General features: G+C 40.0%; 1 protein-coding gene across 3 annotated transcripts in view; it reads left to right on the top strand.

The window, feature by feature from the left end:
• MYO1B (myosin IB) overlaps nucleotides 1-26,846 on the top strand; it is a 93,057-nt gene that overhangs the window by 52,156 nt on the left and 14,055 nt on the right. The window contains exons 11-23 of one of the 3 annotated variants that reach the window (XM_005415968.2): nucleotides 155-241; nucleotides 566-631; nucleotides 11,248-11,352; nucleotides 12,808-12,870; nucleotides 13,621-13,821; nucleotides 16,084-16,310; nucleotides 16,831-17,031; nucleotides 18,067-18,160; nucleotides 18,592-18,741; nucleotides 20,831-20,899; nucleotides 22,475-22,561; nucleotides 22,868-22,954; nucleotides 25,636-25,722. In XM_005415968.2, the coding sequence (XP_005416025.1) occupies nucleotides 155-241; nucleotides 566-631; nucleotides 11,248-11,352; nucleotides 12,808-12,870; nucleotides 13,621-13,821; nucleotides 16,084-16,310; nucleotides 16,831-17,031; nucleotides 18,067-18,160; nucleotides 18,592-18,741; nucleotides 20,831-20,899; nucleotides 22,475-22,561; nucleotides 22,868-22,954; nucleotides 25,636-25,722 (1,524 nt within the window). The remainder of the gene's footprint in view (nucleotides 1-154; nucleotides 242-565; nucleotides 632-11,247; nucleotides 11,353-12,807; nucleotides 12,871-13,620; nucleotides 13,822-16,083; nucleotides 16,311-16,830; nucleotides 17,032-18,066; nucleotides 18,161-18,591; nucleotides 18,742-20,830; nucleotides 20,900-22,474; nucleotides 22,562-22,867; nucleotides 22,955-25,635; nucleotides 25,723-26,846) is intronic. The other 2 variants (XM_031055966.1, XM_031055974.1) reach the window with 2 other exon arrangements.

The following is a 26,846-nucleotide window of genomic DNA, read 5'->3' as shown; positions in this document are numbered from 1 at the left end:
GCTGCTGCTCCTCCCAGCCCGTGGCCAGGAGGGCAGAGCCAGTGCTCCCTGTGCTGGCTTTACTCATTAATAGCACCTTTAGGACACCTCAGCAGCAGGAGGATGTTTGGTTTGGCCCAGCATTTATAACATTATTCTTCTTTCTTCTCTTTAGGCTTATTATGCCCGGGATGCTCTGGCTAAGAATTTGTACAGTCGCCTGTTCTCCTGGCTTGTTACCAGGATCAATGAGAGCATTAAGGTATTGTTGCTTTGTGCTTGTAAAAAGAAAAAAAAATCAATAGAAATCCTTCAAATTAAAGTGGACAGTAAAACTGTATTTGCCAATTTCATTTCTCCTGGCTGTACACTGTTCCACACAAATAACCTTATCACAGCTCAACAAATTGCTCTCTGCTCTGTTCTTAAGCTTGTAAAAATATTCACATTAAGTGTATTTTGGAAAACCATATGTAACATTTTAGTTTTACAGTATTTGACAGCCTGCTTATGAGATGCATTCATTTTCTTGAATCCCAGGTATGCAATGTACAGATGACTGACTCAGTGTTTGTTTTTCTTTAAGGCACAAACAAAAGTGAGAAAGAAGGTAATGGGGGTGCTGGACATTTATGGCTTTGAGATTTTTGAGGTAAGACCTTTATAATGGTAACCATTTAGTGAGAGAGCTGTTATTAAAGCTTAACAGAGTTGTTAATCAATTTGTAATCAGAATATATGTAATTTGACTCAGTTGTTTCATGCCTGACAAAAAACCACCAAAAAACCCACTAGAAATGTAAGCCAAAGAGAGATGTCTTAGCATATCTGGCAATTGAAACAAAAAATTATGAAAGTCATACTTGTGTTTTTATACCATAGATAAATAAATATTTATGATGGATAAACTAACTATATTTTGTTGTGACATACATTCTGAGCATAGGAGAAACTCTGGCACTGTCATTTCTGCCCTGAGCCATTTTGTGGATGTCTTTGAGCAAGCTGTGTATCCTGAGAGGGGGAAAAACCACAACCACCCAACAAAAACTATACTTTTTTTTCCTATCAAAATTAAACAAGGACTTATATTGGATTTCATCTCAATTCACTTAGGTAAATACTCTGTACCTAATCCAGGCTAAAGATCTGTGGCTCACTTTTGTTTGTTTACAATAGTATTTTTAGACTGGTGGTATTTTGAAACAAAACAATCAATGAGGAGTTTTTAATTGGGTTAGAGAGCACCAGGGACAGGGCATTTCCCATAAATCTTGTTCTGACAGTTTTTGTTAAGAGATTTATAGATCTTGCTTGGAATCTGTATGTGTTTAAACTAGAAACTCATCTGAGGAGGAAAAAAAATCAGTAGAAAAATCCTAACCCACTTCCCTACATCCCTCTTAGAAATCTGGGGAGGGTGTTGAAGCAGTGTGGAAAATGGGAATAGTTGTTCATGTGAGGGTGGTGTGAGTTTCATTTCAGGAGCAAAACATCCAACTATGTGCAAATCAGAGTACCTCTGAAGAGGAAGAGGAAAGCTGAGAGCTGCCTCAAGGGCTGGCTGAGTGAGGCTGTGTTTGCATTAGACACAAGAACATATTTATGAAAATGTTGTGCCCGAGGTCAGGTGGCTGAACGGGGATCCTGGTGCCAGGTCTCTTGGGAGCTGCTCCTTGGGGAGCTTTTAGGAAGCTGGCAGTGGGATGGTGCTGCTGGCATCCTCAGGCAGGGATTGTTTTCTCTGGCTCCCCTGTGTGTGGCTAGGCTGGACAAGCACTGGGAGGTGGGAGACAGAAGGGTGCACCAGCGCATGAGCCAGCTGGAGGATTGTGTTTGTGGCATGGTGTTCCAGAGGCAAGGCTGTTTCTCACCTGTAATTTTCATCTTTTCTACATTCAGCATCTTAGAAGGTCATAAGTAAGTGGCTGAGTGCAGGAGAAAAATGAAAAGACCAGGGCTCTTTGCACTTACCTGTCATGCTGAATTACAGTGTAGCTTTCTAAAAAGCTGCAAACTCAAAAGCTTTAAAGTAATGTGGGTAGTTACTGTTCATTCCTTTAAATGCCAAGTTTTAGTTTTCCTGGAAAAGCTGGGGAAGGTTTTGCCTTGTGACTTAAGGACCAAATTCATCAGTACGTTCACACAAGGTGTGACTCTCTCTCCTGGATTAAGACCTGTGGTTAGAAGAGCAGCCAAGCAGCCTGGTTCAGCATCACAGAAATACCTGAATTATTGTTTAAATTTAATTATATTAAAGCAACTAATCAATAAATAAAATTTTGACACTATGCAGTCACATAAGTCAAGGAAAATTTAATGATGTCTTAAGGTTTATAGCATAACAAAGACAGTGGAATTTGGAGCATTTTGCTGGGTGGTATATTTGTAAACGCTATAGCCAAACATTCAAAGTATTAGCTGAGGTATGATTAATGACAGTAACATATCCATCTAATTATAAATCAGTTAAGACCTATGACTGAAATGTGCAGTTGCCTCTTGAACCTAATTCTTAAGTTATATTTTGATTTTCACATCTGTTCCTGAAAGTTAGGACTAATGTAAGCTCTACAAAGAATGTTTGTTGGTAAAAATGCACTTGAAAGGCTTCATCTGTAAATTTGTGCCTTTTAAATGTGGAAGCTGTTTGATGTGCTGAGGGTAGAAAGGCCTGCATTAATCATGTTTCTACTCAAGAATCAGGTAAGTTTATCATTAGTGCGTGGTCTTTGACCTGAAGTGGCCTTGTGCCCTGGAGACAGAATGTATCAAAACACACAGGAGGTGTAGCAGAAGTGTTTTAGATACATGCAAACTATTTACCCAGGAAGCTCAGTACCACTGCAATAAGCAGCAAGGAATGTGTTTACTGAAGGGTGATTTTTGCATTTAATTTTTTTTGAGGTTTTTGTTTTGTTTCCTAATGGGCAGGGCACAATATTTCTCGGGCCTTTTTTCTGTTCAGGATGATTCTTTGGATCAGCCTAGAGTTCCTTGTGTAACAATAGTGAATAAAGAAATCCATATTTACCATTCTGAAAGATCCTACACTTCACCTTCTTGATAACAATAGCAGTCTTGTTCTATTATATGCAAATTGAAGCTTTTAAGCGAGTTTTTTTTCATCTATTTTTGAAACATTGATTTTTTTACTGTTCATTGTGGTTTCTGCAATTTTCTGTAATTTAAGCTGAAGTTAATTTACAAGGGTAACTTGTGTTTTCTTGGAAATTAACAGAGAAAAGATACTTGGAGTATTGATACTGCTGGCATACTCTCTTTGGGATTTGGGTTTTGCTAGTGTATTTATCAAACACAAACCCCACTTTTCCGACAAACACAAAAGCCATCCAAGAAAGTAGATATAAGGACTTGGCTGACTAAAAATTCAGCTCAGGGAGTTTAAATCTATCAATAATCCTCAGCCTCTGTGGGTTTGGCAGATGTCAGCAGCAAGCTTGGCTAGGCAACCCACAGAATAGGTGCTCTAAAGCTGTGTTTATTTTTGAATCCTGCCCTGCCTTTTGTGGGAAGCCAAATGCTGGGACTGAATGTTTGTGGAGTGAAACGCTGAAATTTTGGGTGGCTCTGTGTGAATTGTCTGTGGGCAAGGATTTAGGGACTAGGATTAGCATGGAAATGCAGGCTGGAGGGCTGGGCAGGTTGTGTAACTGTGCTGCTGGAGCTTGGGCAGTGCCTGAAGCCTGACACTAATTGCTCCAAGGGTGTTTATCCACATTTCTGAACGGCTGCCTGCGTAGTCAGTGCGCAGTCTAGACTGAGATTTGAGATGGGCTCGGGATGGTGGCTGGTGGCACTGGGAATTCTAGAATCAGCTGATTCCAGGCCTCCTGGGGTAGGTTTGGGGCTGTTCCCATTTTATCCCATGTTTGATTGGGTGTTTTTGGGCAGAAAGTGGTTTCTGCATCTCTGCAGAAGGGGTGGGTGTGGTGGTGTTCGCAGGGGTCTGAGGATGAGGGAAGAGACAAGAATGTTGACTCCATGTTTCAGAAGGCTTAATTTATCATTTTATGATATATGTTATATTAAAACTATACTAAAAGAATAGAAGAAAGGATTTCATCAGAAGGCTAGCTAAGAATAGAAAAGGAATGAAATGATAACAAAGGCTTGTGTCTCAGACAGGGAGTCCAAGCCAGCTGACTGTGATTGGCCATTAATTAGAAACAACCACATGAGACCAATCACAGATGCACCTGTTGCATTTCACAGCAGCAGATAACCATTGTTTACATTTTGTTCCTGAGGCCGCTCAGCTTCTCAGGAGAAAAAATCCTAAGGAAAGGATTTTTCAGAAAATATCATGGCTACAGGGTGGGGTGGTGGAAGGGTGAGGTTTGTGATGAAGAAGTGAAGGCTGCAGGAGGCAGATGGTGGGGGCCTGGCAGGGCTCAGCAGAGGTGAGCAGAAGGCTCTCTCCATTTGCTTTGGGTGTTGAGTTTCCTGTTGCGCACATTTCCTGAGAACAAGGAGTAGTAAAAATGAATGTCATGGAGCGAGGATGAGTATTTCATCCTGTCCAGCCCTTCAGAGACAGAAATATCTGTCTGCTTGCCTTAAAGGCTTTATTCTGAATTTTCAGGCACCACTCTGCAGCTGGTCCATATGATGAATTAATGATTTGGAGCGCAGTTTTATAGAAGGTAGCGCTGCCAAACAAGGCTTATTGTTGAAATTTGCCAGGCCTTGAGAAGACAGTTTGAGAGTGTGAGTTCTTTCTGCTCAGTCCCTTGGTGGAGCAGTTTGTTCCATGTACTTTAGCCTGACAAGAAACTGGAACGCACTGGTGATAGAGTTGCAGAGAGGGATTGGTTCCATTTGGTTCACCAGAGGTGATGTGGCTGCCTTGTCTTTGGGGACAGCATCTTACCAAGTCCTTTTGCTCCAGGTAGGCAAGAACATGCAAAGACGTGGCAAAAAACCCACCAGTAAATAAAAGTATCACAGGTAAACCAGCCAAACAAGCCACCCAGCAGTAAAACCTGGTCCATTCCTCACAGTCTGTGATGCATTTTGATAGCACTTCCTTTTATTTAAGGCAATTAGCTTGTTTCTTGTGCATAGAAGTTCCTTGAGGTAACAGAAAGAAGCTTGTTCTTGCTGCACATACTGTATAAGCTGTCATCTGGACAATGATAAAATGACAGTATCTCTGTTGAGGGAATATGTTAGAAATGTGAAGAATGCATTTTCTTCGTTTTAACAAGTTAAGAGTTGTGTTAATTGTCTGTTTTTAGAGGGAGGTAACCAAATAAGGAGCAGTAATAATTGAAAATGTCTTTCTGAGGTGTTTAAGGCATGAAAAAATAGGGGAGCTATTTCCACCTTCACCATAAACCTGTACAACAGCTTGGTCCAGTTGCTGCCTGGTTGGCTTTGCCTTTTTTCTGTCTTGTTGGTTACATGAAGGATGTTAGAGTTTCAGAGCATCCTGAGCTCTGAAAGAATGCTCCTGGATCAGGGTCTTCCCCCCACACCCAAAGGATTATTTTACAGGAGAAGGGTCTAGTTATTTGCTAAGCAGGATGACATATTAAAAAAGAATCTAAGGAGGAAATTGACTTATCAGGATCTTATTTTATCTTCCTTTTTTTTTTAAAGAATATGGGAACCCTTTCTTCATGTCTTGACTTTGGCTTTAACTCATCAATGGATTTCTGTTTTGTTAGTTGCCCTAATCTCCAGACCATAATTTCCAGCTGCTTTTTCTAGGTTGTCTAGCTTGCCACAGATTTCCTTTATGAAACTGTTCAACCCTTTGCTGATGTGCAGAAGTTTATCACACCACTGGCAAGCAGCAGTGCCAAAACGCGTGCACCCAGCCCCTCTGCTTCTTCTGGCAAACCCCAGTGTAGTGGGAAAGAGGAGAACTGAATTTTTGATCTATAATTAATCGACTACCTCTGCTGTCAAGTGTTATGTGAGAGAGGAGCTTTACAGAGAGGGACCCTTGGTTGGACTCTGAGGTGCCAGGGAGTTTTTAAAATACTGTTAAAGCAATAATTTCCTTAAGTGATGGGATGCTGAAAGCAGAGGTGCATCCCAGGAAGTTAACCACCATTTAATTAATTGTATTACAATGTAAGTATTAGAGGGGCTTATTTTGCAACATGCAGTTTTATGAAGTAAATCCCATTGGCTGGCTGTTTGCAGCAGAGGAAATACTTGAATTGCTGGAGCAAAAATACAGAAATGTTCTGCTTCAGGTTGTGAGAATAATGTTTTGCCCTACAGCAGCTATTTCTGTCTGAGTAGAGGAGTGGTTCTGATAATACAGGAGGTTCTTGCCTGGTTGTAATTCCTGCTGTTCCAGGACTGCAATTACCAGGTTGAGTTTGTTGCAGTGATGGTACCTGGGTTTTCCCATGGATCACACCTGCACTGGATTCACTGCAGTTTCTCATGTTTTTAAGTCCAAATTTGGTTCAGACCTGTGTGCCTGGACAGCACAGCTGGGAGCAAGATGGATTTCAGAGTGCCTGGTTCTCTGCCTGGCACACAAAGAGGGCTGAAGTTGGTTGAGCTACACAAATATGGGAAATGGATAATCCCCCAAGCTTTGGCACAGATCTTTCCTGCTTCCATGAGGTACACTGAAACGTGGCTTGATTGCATATAGTGGAATATTTGTAATTAAAAGATGTGCCTCTCTGGTTCTTTGCATATACAGATATTTACACAGAAGCCCAGTGCAGTCTAATTTACAAGAAATAAGCTTGATTGCTCAAATGTTTGTACATGTAAACAGAAAAGGGATAAATATTGATAACATGCCTTTACTAAAATTGCAAAAAATTTCGAAAATTTGTTAGAACTGAGTCACATTATAACTGGTCATTGCTTTCTGAGATTAAAATAGTATCTTTTTTCATTTTCTTTAAATGCAATTTTCCCATTTTGCTGATTTTAACTTCCCAGCATTTATATTCCTTAGTTTCATCTCATAAACTCGTACGCTTGTGTGGTCATACGTAAAACCCCCTATCCCCAGACACCACAGTAGCATATAAATTGAATTTGCTGGTTGGTTTCACTCTTCATTCCACCATTCATCTCAGGGAAGTGAGTATGTTGGTCTTTTATCATCATTACTTTTGCCATCTGGCTTTTTCTCTGGGGGCCTGATGGAACTACTTGGGGTCACCTGCTTATGTTAGGAGGCAGTCAGAGACTTCTGATGCCTGCAGCTCTGTTGATATTTAAAACAAAAAACTTACTTTCTGGGGCTATTTGTGACAGAGCAGAAGTATCAGTCTCTGTATGTCTCACATTGATGTGTAAGTTCATTTTAATGACATCAGTCCTGTTGATTTCAAGAGTCTCATGACTTGAAATGCTAGGGTTTTCTTTTAAAACATTCTTTTCCTTTAAATACATCTCATGTATTATTTTAGCTGTATGTGCTCACATAATGTATTTGAAACAATGTTGCTGGGCACCGTTTTGTCAGTGTGGTTGCAGACTGAGCAATGTGTAGATTTTTGAGTTGCCTCTGAACAAGAATGGTGTGATTAAAGATTAAGGAGGAAGAGGAGACCTTGAGAAACACCTGCAAAGGTGTGACACTGAGCTGTGATGTACCTGAGTCTGTAGGTTTGGATCCACATCATCTGCTTAATTTGGGGGAGACAAAAAACACAACACTTAGACTTTATTGGTCAGGTGGAAGTTAAGAATTGATTCCTGCCTAACGAAAAGGGACCCAGTTTTCAGTTTTAAGCAGGTATCACAGTTGCCTTATCATCTTTGGAAATTGTTGGAAACTGGGCGCTCAAAAGTGAATTTGAATTCTATGTGGGGAGAGAAGGGTAGAAAGTATCTAACGTTGATAGGAAAATGCCCTGGTTTAGATATTTTCTGTTCATAAATCTAATGGAGATCTCTCTGCTTAATACCAGTAAGAGTTATGCCTTTTTTTTTTTTTCCAAAATATTTTTTGTCTGTTGCACATTGGTATTTTACTGGTATAAAAATGTATAAAGTCAGCAACAAACCAAATATGTTTTTTTCAGATGATTCCACAGTACACATGTGGAATCTTTCAAAGAAGTAGTTAGGTAAAATATTAAGGATGAAAGAATATTTTCTGTAGGACTTTCAAGCACCTATATGTAATAGCTGTGGCTCACAGATAGAACTTTAGAACTAGTTTATATAATCACTTTATTTTTGCATGGAGAAGAATTTTTTTAGAGTTCAAAACTTGCTATTCATGAAATACCAACCATGAAGGTTGATAAAGAATGGAGCTGTATGACACCATTATTTATGAAGTGAGAACCATGGTGAAGTAGGCTTTGATTTTTGTCAGTGAATTTTTCTAGTCCCCTAAATTTAGTGTTGCATCTGATAAAAGATTCAGAGGATAAGCTGAGGGTGGTTGGTTGAGCTGTATCTATAAATTCAACATGACTTTAAGCTTATCTCAGGTGACATTCTGTTATCCCAGCACCTTTATTTAATTTGAGAGACTGTGTGGTTTTACATTCCCTGAAGGTTTTATTTTGTATTCCACAGTGCTTTCAAAGGCATAGTTAGAAAGCTGCTATTAAAATGCAGGGATTGAAGTGATGCCCTTGATATTAAAAATATCAGAATTACTGCCTAGAAGAGAAGCTGACACCTTGAGAAGATACGGTCTTAAATTTTGGGGTTTTTTTCCCCCCCCTTTAAAATTTCCTAAGAATATTTGATAGCTCTTCCTCAAATTTTGGGTCTGTCTGCACTGCTTCTGTGTTGGTCAGACCAGCATAAGGAGCAAGTAGTCTGATGGCTGGGTCCCTCCAGCCCCTGTCTCCTGAGTGGGTTTAGTGATGTGCTATCACTGATGTGGATTTTTCTCTACTGCCTTCTAAAAAAAAATGTCAGAAATCCTTTAAATCCTTCTAATTCTGTTGTATTCATTTCTATAACACCTTCATTAAAATATTGAGGAGAACAACTAATTTGTGAATGTTTTTGTATATGCTTTGTGTAGCCCTCACATAAATTAAATCAGATATTCATTAAGGGAGAATAAATGCACAACCTCTGTTGCCCTCCTTAGAATTGCTTAGAGATAAAGACTAATTGGGGTTTTTTGGGCATGGTTTTTAAAAACCTTTTCTGAAGTGTATTTCATTTACCAAATGTCTTTTGGTCTGCTCAGAGTTAAGTGAATCGAGAGTTTCAGTAATTTCAAACATTTTCCCCCATTTTCTTTGCCATAATTAACTGTTTTAGCCCTTTGCTCTGTATTATTCATAAAGAACAACATTGCTGCTGCTCTTCAATAACTTTTTTCCTGGAATAGCAATTTTCAGTGGCTTGGCAATGTCAAATGAAATTTCATAGTTCAAAGTGAGCGATTTGTGGAGAACTCTGTGGATTTTGGTTTGCCTTTTTTTTTTTTTTTGCAAGCCATAAATATCACAGATACACAGCAAATCAGGAAAACATCTAGCAATTACTTTAATGTATTGTTAATGACCTTTCAGTTAGATGGTTTAGCTGGATTTTCTGTTCAGTCTCCATCCTCTGTTGATGACCAAGCCTGTATAATTTGTGAGTGAATAGTCCTGCAGCCCTTTTAATCAGAATGACCTGGTCTTTTGGAGCAGCAGTCTCTCTGATTTGGGTGGCATGTGCCTGGCAGGAGGATGCAGAGTGTGTTTTACCCTTTCTCTTTGTCTGGGTGATGTGGCAGTTGGGCTCCTTTTACTTCAGACTCAATATATGTGAAGCGATGGCCTTATCTGAATGTGTCAAGTAAACTTATACTCATTCTTCCTCCAGCATTCTCTATTTCCTTCCACGTTCTCCTCTTCTGTTGCACAGATTTGTCTGCCCAAGGTTATAAATATGGCTTTTAGAGGCAAACATTACCTGGGGATTTAGAGACAGAGCAATGCAAGAATGCTGTTGTGTGCTAGGCTCTGATGTATCTCAACCTCTGGGTTTATTTGGTAATATTTAGACAGTGCCTAAAGATAGACTCACCTACAAAGATGTAATGCATAACATTTATGTAGCACTTTGCATTTTCACTGATACAAAGATTGATCTACTTGGTATGCTAAATAAATGCTAATAGCTATATTCTGTGTTGTTATGGAAGTACAAGAAGTACTGACTGCAGTTTATGTAATTTCTTTTTCAACAGAATGCAGTAAGTATGGCTTGTTTGCAGTGCTGATTTTGCTGCATGCCAACTTTTAACTCTCTCATCTAGAGCTATGCAAGTTTTGCAATCTCTGAGTGATAATTGCAGTTGGTGAGAGGGGCAGCATTTGTGGCTGAGGAATTTTTTGGTGATCAGCTATGATTTTGCTTCATTTAAAACTAAAATGATAAAAGTAATCTGTGCTACCTCAATATTTTCTAATCTGCTTGTGTGTTCTTAATCTCATTTAGCAACCATATCCTTAATTCAAACATTCAAAATGATTGCACTTGCCTTCAGTGATAAAAATTCTATCAGCATAATTTAAGCTTCCCAGGTATTGTACAGCAGATTATTTGGGAGTTTAAAAAGGCAGAGAAATACGTCACAGCCTGTGACACTGCCTCCTTCCTGTGCCCACCCCTCCTGCTGGGGTCTGCTCCACTCCCTGGTCCCTTCTGCAAAGGGTCACACATCTGCTTGCTCCCTAACCCAGTTTTAGATGAATTAGCCTGCTAGAGGAATTTTAGTCAATGAAGCTCTTTTGTTTCCCACCATTTCAAGGGGCAGTTTGTTGGCAGGGAGGAGGTGGGTTGACCTCTGGAGCCAATAATCTCTTAACCCAGGCTCAGCTGCAGCTGGAATAGCAGCTTGAGCCTTGTTCTGTAGGGAAATGGGATGCTTTATGGGCTGCTGAGTGGAAAAGAGCTAATGCTACTGTCATGATTTTATTTATCAGACCCTGCAGGAGCCTACATTTTACATATGGGGACAGATGAGTGCAGGCAAAACTTTGCTTGTTTATTTCCTGACACCACAAGTGTCCTTATGACTCGTTCAAAGGACTCAGTGTGGAGGCATCAGGAATAAAACCTACAGAGGTTTTTGTCCCTCCCAACAGACAAAGCCTCAGGGAAGGATTTGGTCTGAAATTTCTGAACTAATCATGATCTCAATCAAATATTACTCCAGCCATCACCTCACAAAACTGGAGGGAGTAGTTAATAGAGTGGCTTGTTGACCTGCAGCTGCTGCAGTAACTCGCTCCAGCTGGGTTCCAGGCTGTTTACACAAAGCAAACTCAAACATGTTTCATCTGACAGGACAACAGCTTTGAGCAATTCATTATCAACTACTGTAATGAGAAGCTGCAGCAGATCTTCATTGAACTTACCCTCAAAGAAGAGCAGGAGGAATACATCCGAGAGGTAATACTGGAATGGATCTTCGCTTACCCACCTCCCCTTGTCCCTGTGAAGACACACAGGCAAGCAAGCTGGAACCATTTTTCAGGCAGCAGAGGCACTTTTTGACCACAGGGCTGACATGGAGCATGTTTGTGTGGGGCTGTGTGGTAGTCACATTAAGCAAAAAATGTTGGTTTGGCATTTGTTTCACATTATGAGTTCTCCAGGTAAAAAGCAGACCCAGCTCTGATTCATTCGTTGGCAACCATGACTGGCAGTTCTGAGCAAGGGCTAATTGATTTATTAGAACACTAATATCACTTTCTGGTATTAGTACCATTACCCTGCAGCCTGTGTTTTGGATTATACAGCAATGTCTGGGATGCACTCAAAACCAGCCACAGCCAGTCCTTCAATTGGATGGCTAAAATAATAGCACGCAACATGAAAGAAACTGCAAATAGAGTTTGGTTCTAGTGTTCTTTCAGGTATGTATTGAAGGGAGCTGTGTGAGCTTTATGGATAAATTTGAGATGTCCTGTGGAGCCCAGCCTCTGGTGTTTGATGTGAGTGAACATCAAGCTAAAGTTCTAATAGGTTTTAGCAGTGCTCCACATGATACACAGAGCTCAGACAAAATACCAGCTCCCAGCTGTAAAAACTGGCACACACTCTCTGTACTCTAACTGGATTATGCCATTTTGCTATATAAACATTTTTAAAAGTTACATAAAGTTCCTGCCTTACCATCCTGAGGATAACATGAAATTTTGGCTTCTCTTTTTAATTTTGCATTCAGTGGTGAACCATCATTACTGCAATTCGGTTCTTGAATGGTATTTCAAATGCTCTGAGAAAAGTAGACTGTAAGAAGTACCACAGAGTGCAAATTAAGAATGAAATTAATATTTTCCTTCTTTTAGTCCTTTGCCCCACCAGTGCTACCTCGTGATGCATTGGCATCTCATCCTGGACATTTTTTCACTGATATTCAAAAAAGAATTGAGATACTAAGAACATCTGAACAACTGTCATACTCTGGATTTTTCAAATGGTCTTATCTAAATTTAGCCTCTTTCTTCCTCCCATTAAAAAAAAAAAATTCCAACAAGGAAGAAGTTAGAAATGTTGATCTCAGGAGTTGCAGGGACATGGGCTGATTTCCTTCTGGCCAGTGGGAGCGTGGGCAGCACGGGAGGAGCCTGGCCTGGAGCCAGGGAGTGCATGGGAAGCTGACATGGGTGGGGGAAAGGAATGGAGAGTGACTTTGGCAGCCACTCAAGGACACTCATTTTGTGCAGATAATGTTAGTAGTAGATGATTGTATTTTTTTTCCCCTAATAAATGAATTGTTGGTAAGCATGAGGAATTAAATTTGAATGCAGTACCATGGTTAACTGGAATATCATTTTAATTGCCTAGAGGAAAAGTTCCCTCCATAGTTTTGTTCATCCATTTATTTATATTTTCTTGTAGGGGATTGAATGGACTCATATTGAATATTTCAACAATGCTATCATTTGTGACCTAATAGAAAATGTAAGTTGTATTCAGGAACATCTCTGGATTATTTTTAATGCATGGATTTAATTTAGCTATTATGTCTGTATGCATCCTCATGCACTAAACTTTTTGAGCATGGCATTTGTTGTATTATTCATCTTACTTTGTGTAGCAGAAGTTTATTTTACTAAAAAGGGTTTTTCTTATAAGCTATATTACTTTTGTACAAATATTCAGCAGTACCTACACTAAAAAAAACCAAATCAAATCAAACATCTCTTGAATGTTTACATTTAGGGCTGCTTTCAATAGCAGATATCACATGCTGCATTGTAATTAACATTTCTTTTCATATGGAAACTAGAAAACTCAATTACATGTTTCTGAGTGTTTGAGGTATTCAAAGTACTTGTATATACTGAGAAGACTTCCAATGCAAGAAAGATAAAATTCCTTAACAATCAGAAAAGAGCAGTTTTTAGCCATTAACATAAAATACATGGTGATTTTACCATAAACTGGATACTTTCAGTTGAGTTGGAGTTGCTACAGTCTGAGTAAATGACATGAAGTTTCAATGTGAATTTCAGGATTCAGATCTCATAGAAAGTCTTTAAAAAATGCAAGTGCTAAAAATCAGTTGGAAATGGTCATGAGGTAAAAAGAGCCAAGCTTTGAGATGGCTCAAAGAATGTTTTCCTAGGTAGCAGAAGTTGAAAAAGTGAATTATCTCCTTTCTGTGCTGTGGTGGAAACAAGTACTAAAGCTCTTGCTTTGAAACTTCAGAACCAAACTGGAATCCTGGCCATGCTGGATGAAGAATGCCTGAGACCAGGAACAGTTACTGATGACACCTTTTTGGAAAAGCTGAACCAGGTCTGTGCCACTCACCAGCATTTCGAGAGCAGGATGAGCAAGTGCTCCCGGTTCCTCAACGACACCTCCCTGCCCCACAGCTGCTTCAGGATCCAGCATTATGCTGGCAAGGTACCTGCTGAAGGGAGCACCTGGGCTGGGGGGGCTGCTGTAGCTGATTGAAAAATCCACACCTGTCTTCATCTATTCTCCTTAAACCTAGAATCTGTGATTTGGGTTGGGAGGCTTTAAGAGATCTTGGAATGGTTTTGGTTGAAATGACCTTAAATATCACCTAGTTCCAAACCCTGTTATGGGCAGGGACACCTTTCACTAGAGCCCCATCCAGCCTGGTGTGGGACACTCCCAGAGATGGGGCAGCCACAGCTTCTGTGGGCAGCCTGTGCCAGGGCCTCACCCCCTCGCAGGGAAGGATTTCTTCCTGCTGTTGAACCTAAACCTGCCCTCTGTCAGTCTGAAGCCCCCACCCCTTGTCCTGCCACTGCATGTCCTTGCTGCTCTGGCTGAAATCAAAGCAGCTCTCCTTTCACCAAAGGAGAAAGGTGCCCCATTGCTTTGCTGCTGCGTTAGGTCTCTGGAAAGAAATCATTGCTCGCAGTGGCAAAAATTCACACGCATTTGTTGGCAACATATTTTGGAAAACATGCTTTTGTCACTGAACTAGCTGCAGTTCTTAGTCACGTTGTTGCGAAAATGCAGTTTTTGTACATTTGAAGGAACTAAGCTTGATAGTCTGAGTTTAAACAGATGGAAGAGAAAGTTATACAGAGGGCTTGCAAACATTTGCATTTTACAAATGTTTGTATTTGCATTTTTCAACATAAGCAGTTTGAATAAATACAAGTCTGACAGCTTTCAGTGTGTAATCCGCTATCACTTTTTATTAATGAAAATCAAAATAATTAAATTTGTAGACTGAAGACAATCTATTTTTTAAAAATTGAAAGTATGTGTTGGGTTGAAATTGTTCCTCTTGTCTGAATCTGTTGAAGTGATAATGTCACACAGTAAAGAATATTTGGAAAGTGTTTCGTTTCCCTAGGACTGCTTGATGCTTTTTGAAATTTTCCCAGTCTTACAATTTTGAATGGCACAATAGTTTTTTCATTCAAAATAGTCCTGGAAATATCAGCCTTTCAACCTTTCAGGCTTTCATTCACATTAGTTGCCAAGAAGAGTTTGTAACTGCATATAATCTATCAGGGGTTAATACCTAGGTATTTCTTTGGTTGTGAGAAATCTAAGTGAATTGAAAATACCCCAGTACTGTGAGAAAGACTGTGCACAGATTGTGTCCTAGCAAGCAGTGAGGGTCTTTGATTGTTACAGGCATTCACTTACCCAGCAGAGTGAATTCCTCCTATTTTGGGAGGAATGTTGTTTTTCCATCCTCAGCTGAGAACATTTTGATCTTGTCACTGGTCAACAAAAGTTTGACCCTCCTTGTAAGAAATATAAGTAATTTCATGTGAACAGTTGGTTTGGGATTTTTGGTTTTTTTTTTTCATTTACTACACCTGTCAAAACCAGAAGCATGTTCTCCAAGGTAAAATGCTGCCTGCTGAGTTCCCAGTAACTTGCCGTTGTGTAAAATACATGTCAGTACTATTTTCATTCAGTATTCTGTGTACTTGGCACATAGCCAGGCAGAACTGAGAAATCATGGTTCTGAAGAAGGATCTGTATTGCCAGCCAGATGACTTATCACAATTAATCAAATAGGTTTCCTACCCTCAAAAGTTAAAGAAGCCAGTAGCAATCTGAGGTCTGCATGAAGTTCCTCTGGCTTCCTCCTGGGTACCCAGCTGCAGGTCAGAGCTTTGTACTGGTGCTTGTTGTTATTGGACTGCTTTCCTGGTAAAAGTCCTTTAAAATAACAGTCCCCTGGGGGCTGCACAGCTTGCTGCTTGCACTCTGATACCAAGAGGTGATAGTCCATATCTTGCTTTAGTTAGGCAAATAATGTAAGCATTAGTACTTTGAAAGGAAAGGGTATTTTTGTTGTTTTGGTTCAAAAGAGAGGGAGAAAAAATCTTATCAGACAGAAAAAAAGATTGTTTAGGAGTCTTGGCAGGTGGTGGTGTGTCAGAGTTATCACTGAAAAAGGGTTTCTTCCACTTCAGAAACCAGAATTGATTGACTCAGGGAACTGTTGGCAGCATGAGAAAATGCATCTTTCCCGGGTAGCACGTTCACAGACATTTTATCCAACAAAAAGCCATCCAAATGTCAGATTTAAAATGAAAGCTGAAATATCCTTCGGTTCTTTTGGATAGTGTGTAAGAAGGAGAAATCAATTTCTTGGGTCAGTTTTGAACTGGTCTATGTTGTAGTTCAAAACCTGCACTGATGAGACTCTTCTCTGTTGTTCAGGTGATGTACCAGGTGGAAGGATTTGTTGACAAAAATAATGATCTCCTGTACCGTGACCTCTCCCAGGCCATGTGGAAGGCCAACCACTCCCTTATCAAAGCATTGTTCCCAGAAGGAAACCCTGCTAAGATCAATCTGAAGAGACCACCAACAGCAGGTTCACAGTTCAAGGCTTCGGTTGCTACCCTGATGAAAAATCTCCAGACAAAAAATCCAAACTACATCAGGTAAATTCCCCAGTGCCAAAGATTTGGTCAATTTGTTTGATGAGGTTTGTGGGGTCCCCAGGATGAAGGAGGAATTGGGAATCTGGCTCCATGTTCTTAGAAGGCTAATTTATTATTTTATGTATTTGTATTATATTAAAGGATGCTATACTAAAACTATACTAAAGAATAGAGAAAGGATACTTACAGAAGGCTACAAAGAATGATAATTAATCTCATGACTCTCTCTCCAGAGTCGGACACAGCCTGACTGTGACTGGTCATTAAGTTAAAACAATTCACATGAAACCAATCAAACAACCACCTGTTGGATAAACAATCTTCAAACCACATTCCAAAGCAGCAAAACACAGGAGAAGCAAATAAGATAATATTGTGTTCCTTTTTCTCTGAGGCCTCTCGGCTTCCCAGGAGAAGAATTGTGGGCAAATAAACAATTGAAATGTGTGGTTTAAACTCACCATCAGAGCTGTTAGCATGTACAGTGCAAAGAGATGTCCCTTTTGGTTTTCCTGTGCAGGTGCATCAAGCCCAATGACAAAAAGGCTGCCCACATTTTCAACGAAGCCCTGGTGTGCCACCAGATCCGCTACCTGGGGCTCCTGGAGAACGTGCGGGTGCGCAGGGCGGGCTACGCCTTCCGGCAGCCCTACGAGCCCTGCCTGGAGAGGTACAAAATGCTCTGCAAGCAGACCTGGCCCCACTGGAGAGGGCCAGCCAGGTAGGCAAATAGCAATATTCCCACATGTCCCAGGTGAAATCCCCATCTTCCACATGTTCTGAGTTTTTATTTTTTGTGCATACGTTGCAAAAGGAATACAGTGCGGGCCTTACTGATTTGGGTCTGAGAGAATGGGTGTAAGAGAGAGATACTGCAGTGGATTCAAAATAACTGGGAGGGCTGCAATGATCAGGAGGGCACTTATCTTTAATGACCAACTTTGGAAGTGTAAGGACACTCATTTTGTTGAAGACAGCCATACAATCTTCCTCTGCCCTTTCAGGAATAACTTTACATAATGATTGGGGGAACAATTATGAGATAATGCCTCTTGCAAATCAATTATATTAAATAGATACTTTTAAATTGCATAGTATTCACATTTTATCCACGTTTTATTTTTTGCAAATAATACCTGGGATGGGCAAATAAGCTTCTATTATTTCTTTTTACATGTGGCCACCAAAAGCAAGATTTAAATATCTTTCATAATTGATTAACATCTTTTAGCTACAATATAAGTCTTTAGGTTATCAAGACAATGGTGGCAGTGCAGTATTGGTAACAATAGCATTGCAATAATCATCACAAAGATCTGCACAGTTCCGCTTCCCTTTTTTCTGTTGGTGTTCATAAAATGCATTTGATGAGAATGGAACGCTGGCATTTGTCAAACTTGTCAGTCTTTGTTTCACATTCTGACATTAGTGTGAAGCCTTCCTTTTTCCTTTCTTCTGTTTTTAAGTAAAATAATTATAGATGTAAGAGGAAAAATAGGCTGCTGCTGATGCTGTAAAATAAAATTTGCTCTTTTTTTCATCAAATTATTCTGAATCTTTACAGTGATTATTCTTGCCTTTAGCGGAATAAACTACTGAGTAAATGAGTTAGGTTTTCAATCTTCTTATGTCAAGCACTATTTAAAAGTTTAAAATATGCTTTCATATACCTTCCATAAATTAAGCTGTGAATATGTAAACTAAGGCATTTTAGAGCTGGGAGTCATGTTTGTTAAGCTCATTTGCTCCTTCTTAGGGCTGGAGTAGAGGTGCTGTTTAATGAATTGAGAATCCCTGAAGAGGAATTTTCATTCGGTAGATCAAAGATATTCATCCGCAACCCAAGAACAGTAAGTGAAAAATGCCTTCTGCAAAATCAAGCCCTCTCTCGTGAGGACAGCATCGTTCACTACCTGCTTCCTACAGATTTTTCTCCATGCAGTGCTTTGATGTATTGCTACGACCGTAGCATTAAAAAAAGTGATTTTTAATGTTAGGCCCATTAAAATCAATGTGAATCAAGATTCTACAATAGCTGTCAGCCTTAATTTAATATAATTTTCGAGCAGTGACTTGTGACATTGTATCTGCCACAAATCCTGTTGGTGTACCTGCCTGTAGCTCTGGAGGTGAATAAAACAATGTGTGACTGAGGGGGGACTTCAGTAAAGAGGAGATTTCTCTTACAAGAGCTGTGCTTATGGGTTTTTTTTCCTTGTCTCCTCTCTCCTGCTGTTTTTCTTCCAATGTCAAACAAAACCCTGCAAACCCTCACACCCAGCTCTTCAAGCTAGAAGACCTGAGAAAGCAGCGTCTGGAGGACTTGGCCACTCTGATTGGGAAGATTTACAGAGGTTGGAAGTGCCGTACTCACTTCTTGCTAATGAAAAAATGCCAGGTTGTGATCGCTTCCTGGTACAGGAGATACTCAGTAAGATACCATCCTTACTATATGGTGGGGGGTTCTCTTCATTGTTTAATGAATGTAACCTTCATGGGATATTTTTCCTCAATATGCACAGAGAGCTGTTGAAAGAACTCAATTTTATGTTAATAGTTATGTACCAATAGTGGGGAGAAAAGAAAATTTAGTTTCTATAGGTTACTGTTAAGTGCTTACACTGTGCTTGTTTTTAAAAAATTAAAAAGGTCACCAGAATCCTTTCACTCTGGGAGAGCAGGATTCTCTGGCTCAGCTGGGAAGTCTTTTTCATTCAGCTAAAATGCTGTGCTTCCCAGCACTTACAGCGCTCTCAAAACATATGGTTAATGTGTAAAAAATGTTCAGTAATATACATGTGCAGTTCTGTGGAATTCAGTCATTCCTAAGCCTTTTTGTGGTTTTGCCTTATTTGGAACACTTGCCTTAGACTCAAAAATGCTGCCTGTAGGGGTTTATTTTAATTGTAACTCCTAAAACTTGTAATTTGGTATCATTATTGATACAGTTCATCCCAAAGCAGTTTCAGTTCTATGTGTGGACTGGGTGTTCTGTGCCACAAACTGAACAGCAGTAATAGACGACTCTGTCATGTTTTCTTGGCAGTTAGTAAATAATATTGACTTGCTGACTGATAAAAAAGATTTATTTGTTTTTAAAGCTACTCTTGAACTTCTCAGCTGCCTTTTGTTGTTGCTAGAGAACAGCACAAGCATATCAGAAACCTTGATGAAACACAGAAAAAAGTCTTCTTAAACTGCAAGTGCAGAGTTGACAAATCCCAGTTTTTCAGTTGACAAGCACTTCTGTTTGTCCTCTTGAAAGCCATCAGTGTTTGGTTCACTTCTCTTGGATAATTAGAGGGAAGTATAGATCATTTGGAAAAAGTATGACTGAAGCAGACTTGTTGAGTTTAAAAACCCTCAGACTTTGTGTGACTGAAAGCCCCATTCCTACAAACAGCATAATTACAGAATTGCATTGTGCCCATATGGCTTCATTATGATCTCACACAATATTAATGAATTTAAAATGGATTTACTGCTGCTAGATTGGCACAGCTTTAAATATAAAGAAATGGAAACAAATACACAACCAAGAGCTGCTGATTTTCTTAACTGTAATTGGGTCACTGGTGAAACATGGCAGCAGTTGTTTTATTGGTGATGATAGAGATGTTTTCTCAGCCTCTTCACATGGATGGAAGGCACTGTTCTCCTCACCCAACATGACTGGTAGGCACTGTGCTTTAGAAGGTTTCAATTTCTTTGGAAATCCCTGGAATGAATAAAGCTTTTTTGAGTAACTCCTTGTGCTGGAGGCTTGACTCGAGGATCTGCAGGCACTTGTCTGTTGCAGGGCATGACAGACAGCAGCTGTGGCATGAAGGTGGCCCAGAGGGGACCCTCTCCAGCTTGCTCACAGAGATTTTCACTGTCACTGAGTGGGCTGAATGTCAAGTCTAAAAGCCTTGCTGCAAAGCCTGTCAATTTAGTATTATACTGAACACTGGGCTACTGGAGAACGGAGCTTTTTAGAAGGAAAATGCTCAGCTGTCCAGGAAATTTATTGTTCAACCTGGCATACTTAAATAGTACTCCAGCATCTCATTCAGGAATCCATGCTTTTGTTTTTTTTTTACTCTTCCTAAGTTATCATCAGCCATAATAAAGGCACTGTGGGTAATAGGAACGGCACATGTCTTATGAAAAGGTGGTAAAAAGCTTAGCCTACAAACCTGAGTATGTGTGACAGTTTGTGTGCTACTCTGGTGGTGGGAAAGACAAATAAAGCTCTTACTGTTAGCATTTAATGTGCAATTGTGCTGCTGACCATGAACTTAGTGTTTCTGTAAACAGAGTGACATTGTCCATGCAGCATTGTTGATGTGCTTTGTTTCCCCTTGAGTTGAACACAGAATCTACACTCTGATCTGCTCAGTCAGAAATTGTTCACTTTTTGCATTTAGTGCTTGTCTCCTCAAGCATATTGTCAAATGTTAGTGATGAAAGGTTTATTATGCAGTGTTTAACAGACATAATATTCTGTTCTAAACATCACAAACTTATTTCCAACACAGCAACAAAAAAAATACCAGAAGATAAAGAGTTCAGCTATCACAGTGCAGTCGTACATCCGAGGGTGGAAGGTGAGTTTCCTGTTACTGCAGCTGTCTCTGTTTGGAGAGGTAAGGAGCAGGTCAGAAAACACTTTCCAAGTGCACTGAGCCTCCTGCCTGTCCCACCTTCTCTCCTTGGAGCTGTGGCTGTCCCATGGCCATTGTTAAACACTTGTGTTTGCTGTAGAAGAGGCGAGTTCAGGATACCTGGATGTGCTGCCTGGGCTATAAATCCCTGCAAACAGTGCAAGGAGGATGCTGGACCACACTAAACCACTGGGTTATCCTTAAGGCATCTTCTGCCAAGGAATTGAGAAGGCCAGCAGCTCCAGAGAAGGATGCTCTGGGGCTCTCTCACTGACCTTAGGAGAACTGTAGCACTCGACTGACTTGGAAGAAACAAGTTGTGGTTGGCAGTTATTTTGTGCTTAATAGGATTCTCAAAGGATGAATCAAATTGAAAGCAGGATTAAAATAGAGAGATTGGGCTGCCTGGGCAATCTGTTACTTGGGTTAAATAATCTATTCTCCTCTGTCTGCTGAGGGGAGGAGTGAAAGTGTACTTGTGTTGTGAAAGTAGTTTATTGCTGTGGACTTGTACTCTGCCTCAGTTTGCCACAACTTCACTTCTTCTCTGAGAGGTTTGTACTTTGTGAAGGGATAATCATGCATCCTAGTAGATATTTAAGGAATTATGCTTTAATAGGAGGTAAAAATGAGATTAACAGCTCACATGAAAGCAGCCATGATGCTCAAAGCGACTACTGCTGACCATCTTCAAAAAAAGCAACCCTGGGCTCTTCTATTTTCTTATTAACCTTTCTTCACCTGCTAAAGCTGGCTTTCCCCTCTAGTTAGAAAGAGAGAACTGTCTTTAGTTCTGGAATCAGTTTCCTTTCTGTCAGACAGGGAAGGAAGGGGCTGCAGTTAGTGCTATTGGTGTAAATAGTGTCTCCTGTCCAGAAGGCTTTAAAGTTTGCCAGCAATAAGGTGATGTGATTTGATTTGCTGTTTCTCTGGCTTTTTACTTTGTCTTTATGATTTTCTTTAAATGAGTTAAAAATATCCTTTCAGTCTAACTATTGATGTGCTGTCTTTTCCCATGAGCATTATTTGAAGAAAACTGGGTTAAAAGCATCATCTTGAGTTATGGTTTACTGTTTGCCATTGGAGAACAAGCTCTTTTGCAGTAGCATTGTGCATGAAAGCCTGGTGTGACAGCAGCCTTTAGTGTGACCTAAAGCCAAACAATTTACTTGGGATTTATTCTTTATTGCACTCTAAATGGATCAGACATTTACTGTATGGAGAAAAAACCATTGTTGCCATTTGCAAACAGACATATAGATATCCCAGGTAATGCAGCAAATCTGGGAGAAAACTGAGCATTGAACTAAGATCCCCTAACCTGCCAGTCCCAGCCTTGCAGCATAGAATCCTCCCTGGAGCAGCAAATTTGAGGCTGGGCAGCATGTGTGAATGTATTTGCTTGGGGATTTGGAGGCAATGTTTTTTTGGTTTTGCCTATATTCACAAGTTGCAGTGCCCTACTTCAAAAATATGAGAAGCTAGTTAGTCAAAAAGAACATTTTAAACTGCTTGCAGGCTCGGAAACTTCTTCGGGAGCTGAAGCATCTGAAGCGTTGTAATGAGGCTGCCACAGTAATTGCTGCTTACTGGCATGGTACCCAGGTAAGAGAATGGCTACAAACTGTGCAGCTGTGTGTCTCTACATGGAATGAAGAAGGATGTCCCTCAGGATAGTTATCTGGGAATACTGTCAGTGCCTTAAACTGCTTTGACTGCTTAAACTGTTTTTTTTTTTGGTTTCTCTTTGCTGCTAACATGTCGTAGCTGGTGCAGTCTGGGAAGCTGGGACACGCTTTAATTTTTGCTGTTTGTGACTGGTTACTTGCTTTCTTTCTTGCACCAATGGGAACTTGCAGTAACCTTTTCTTTCCTAAGCTTTTCTATATCCCCTTTTCAAATGCATCACAGGCACGAAGGGAACTGAGACGACTGAAAGACGAGGCTAGAAATAAACATGCTATTGCTGTTATTTGGGCTTTCTGGCTTGGATATAAGGTACTTCATGCACATACCACATGTCCCCCCTTCATTGCTCAACAACATCAGCATTTAATCACTATTTCATAGTGAGAATTAATGACTAATACAATTCACTCTTAAGTAATAGAGCATGATCATCGATTCCTTCCATCTCCATTCATGCCACACCTAATAAATCTGATAGCATTGTGTATGTCAGTTTTTTGTAGAGTAGGAAATACTTTGCATGGCAACCAAGTTACAGGTTTGCACTAACAAGCCATTAGACTAGATTAAAAATGACTGGACTGCAGTAATCTGAAATTAGGAAATGCATTTAACTACATGTCAATATGCAAAGTGTGGTTTGTGGGGGGAGAGACGGTTGGGGTTTTTTGCTGTGTTCCTCCCCATGCCCCCAACAAGTGCTTTCAGTGACACTGTGTTAGTGATCCAGTTGAGATTTTCACCACTTATTATAATCTGTACCCTGGACAGTCTTCATCTACAAGTTCAAACCAACATTATTAAGTTTCATTACTTCTAATTATGATTGGTTTAATTGATTCTCTGGCTGTGATTTGAACCAGTAAAAAAAATTTAATGACCATAAGTAAAGCAAAATTTTATGAGCTGATCTTTTAGCAGAAAATGATGTTAGTTTGCAATTCTAAACTTACAGCTCTAGAAAAATCCCAGGAATTTCAGCATCAGCTGTTTGTTTTCAGAAGCAAAGTCCCACTGAAAGATGCTTGCTAATCCCCAGCCTGTAGTTGCGGGTTATGTGAACATTTGAAATGCTGTTCACTAGAGGTCAAAAATATATTGGTTTCAATTAATAAATTCCTAATTTAGTTGAAAACCATAAATACATTAGATTTAAAACATTTTTCAGTTGTTATTTATGGTTGTGGGTGTGTTGTTAGAACACCTTGCCAACTGGATGGAGAAACGTGCTCAAATTACATCTGGAGTATAATGCTGTGTTTGACCTTTGCTATTTTGGTATAAATCTATTAGATTTCCAGCAAAATGGCAGCCCTGGGAATCCAAACAAACATGTACAGAACTTCCTTAATACTAGGGAGTCTTTGGAACTTTTCAGCTCTAGCTTGATATTTAGGTAACGGTATAATTTGACAGAAACACAGTTTCCTCTGCATTTGATTAAGCAGAATACATTGAGAATTTATTTTGTTTTTAACCAGAGTGCCTTTCACCAAAATATTGCTCAGTACTGCAGAAGAGATATTTGTTTTCATAGTTTTAGGGTAGTCCTTTGATACATCCAGATAGATGCAATAGATACATCCAGTGGATGCAATAGTGTTAACCATGTTAAAGTTCCTCATTTAAATGTTTAGCAGATTTGGATAATTTTTAACATGGTTTAATAGTTATATTTATCAACTGGCTCACAGGAATTCAGTGAAAAATTGTCTCCATATTCCTTAACTATAAATAATCTAAATATAATAATATATATGAATATAAAGATAATAATCTAAACTGAATTAAGATTAGAAAAATAATTACAGTCTCTGGTAAGAGAGAGAACTTTTTATTGATGTGATATTTTATCTTTTCCTGGGGGAATATTTAGAACAAAAATTTTTAAAAGTCATCATCAGAAGTCTCTTGCTTTACCAAAAAAACCCACAAACAAACAAAAGTAAAACAAGAGTGAGCCTCAAGTACTCAGTTTCCTTCCTTTTCACAAGGTAGACAAATACTTAGCTTTGCATAGCTCTTGCTTTTACATTGCTGTGCAGTAGGAGCTTTTCTGCCAAGCAGATGAGTGAAAACATAATCTCTGAGTCTACATCTACTGCACGTTAACCTTTCCAGCTGCACCAGAAGAGCATTACTGGCACAGGCTGGAACTGCTGCTGCACACGTCTGATAACTTGCAGCTTGACAAGTGCAGATACAGCGCTAGAGCTGCTCTGACTGAGTGAGCCTGTAATACTGAAACTCTTCCTTGAGTGTTGTCATCAGATAACTGAACAAAAAATGTGCTGGTATCTCCTAAAATGCGACATTCTCTTAAGTTGCCCACACATGCCTCAAATTGCTTTCCTAAAATGGAATGATTGATGAAAGGTAGGAAGGTGCCTATCTCTTTGTATGTGAGGAATGCACTAGGTTTGATGGCCTTACTGCTAATTCCACAGACAGACATCATTTTAACATGGAGATTTTAACATGGCTGGAGATGATTTTATTTTTTTTTTAACACATAAAGATCAAAATAAAAAATAACCTCCAGGATAAAAGCCCTCATTACAATGCTGGAAAGTCACCATGACACATAGTTTCAGCGCTGATTCTGTCCTGCCCAGGCACTTGCTGGTGGAAGAAGTGACTAGATATTGAGATCTTAGTAAGTCTTGATTTCCACGTGCATCACTTTGATTGTGAAACTGCAGGCAAAGCCCTCCCATCAGAATCAACTCATGGGAGGTGTGCACAGAAGAGCAGGAGGAAGGGCTGACAGTGAATAACAGGGCTGAATAACAAAATTCCCACCTGGGCATGCCACATCAGCAGCAGTGGAGGCTTTTGGAGCTTCTCCGTGGCTCCGCACCGGCTCCCGCAGTGTGTTGGGCGCCCAAGGTCGAGCGCTGCTCCTCCATCCCTCCCCTGCTGGGTGTGGGAGCGGCGCTGGCGCTGTCTGCTCCCGGCTGTCTCTCTTGTTCACTCTCTGAACCTTTTAGGCTCGGAGGGAGTTGAAACGCTTGAAGGAGGAGGCTAGGCGTAAGCATGCTGTGGCAGTCATTTGGGCTTACTGGCTTGGACTGAAGGTACTTTCTCCAACACTCCCATCTGTCAACGTCAACTCAATGGAGCGTGGCACACCTTACTAACACTTAATAAACAAGCAGTTGTGTGGGCTCACTAGAAGGGGTGGTTTTTTTACACATTGTTTAACTTTGTCATGGACTTGGCTGAAAAAGTCATAAGCTGACATTGCCTCGCTTGCCTCACTTACAGCACCATTGAGGCATTGGGGGATTTTTGTCAGCAATCACAGGAAGACAAAAGTCAGATAAAAGGGACTCTATTACAGTTGTTGACTTTAAAAACTGACCTACCTTGGCAAAGGTCCTATCTGGAAAGATTACAAGGATGTATTTTCTTGTTGTGACCTCTGCTTGTTAGAATGGGAAGTAGGGTGGAAGTGTCTGACTCTCACTGCTGCTCACAGTAGACCCCTGATCCCAGTGTTGAGGAGGGCAGGGTTAAAGCCAGTGGTCATGTCCTGTTGCATCCAGCAGCCTTTTTGGGGCCTGGCATTGCATTACCTGTGGCTTGTGGCAGCCATGGATTCCTAGAAAAACTGAGATGCACGAAAGTGTTTTGTTTTCCATCCCTTGCTTTCAAGGACTGGTTGGCAAAAGAAAACACATCTGTAATCTGGAAAAATGTAGTTCTGCTCTGTAAATAGACTATGAAAATGGCATCTTCAGATGTTTCAGGTCTGTGCCCAAATGATTTACATAACACAGTTTTACAGATGCAGTCCTGAAGAACTGCGGAAATCTGAATCTGTTTGGTTTGGGAGTGACTTCTGCTAATAGGGATATTTTAGACTACAGGGGTATGAAAGGAACAATTCACTTGACAATGCAGAGTAAAGTTCAGGTCTCGTATTCTTATACTTATCCTGACAGTGATGAAATGGGAAAAATAGTTAGAAAACATATAATTATATATAATACATGTTCATTTATATTAAAAAAAAATCCATTGCAATACATACATGGAAACCAGAGCTGGAAAATACAAAGGAGCCATTTTAACAAGTCATTCTGCAGATCAGAATCACACTTTAGGTACTACTGCCAAAGTAGGTCTGTTTTTATGATTTTAAAACAAGGATATGTCCCTCCTGAGACCTTAGAGGCCATTTTATATCAAACAGCAG

Source organism: Geospiza fortis, unplaced genomic scaffold (genome assembly GCF_000277835.1).
Source record: "Geospiza fortis unplaced genomic scaffold, GeoFor_1.0 scaffold112, whole genome shotgun sequence".
Classification (NCBI taxonomy): domain Eukaryota; kingdom Metazoa; phylum Chordata; class Aves; order Passeriformes; family Thraupidae; genus Geospiza; species Geospiza fortis.
The sequence above is the reverse complement of the archived record's forward strand: the minus strand, read 5'-3'. Positions and strand labels throughout refer to the sequence as shown.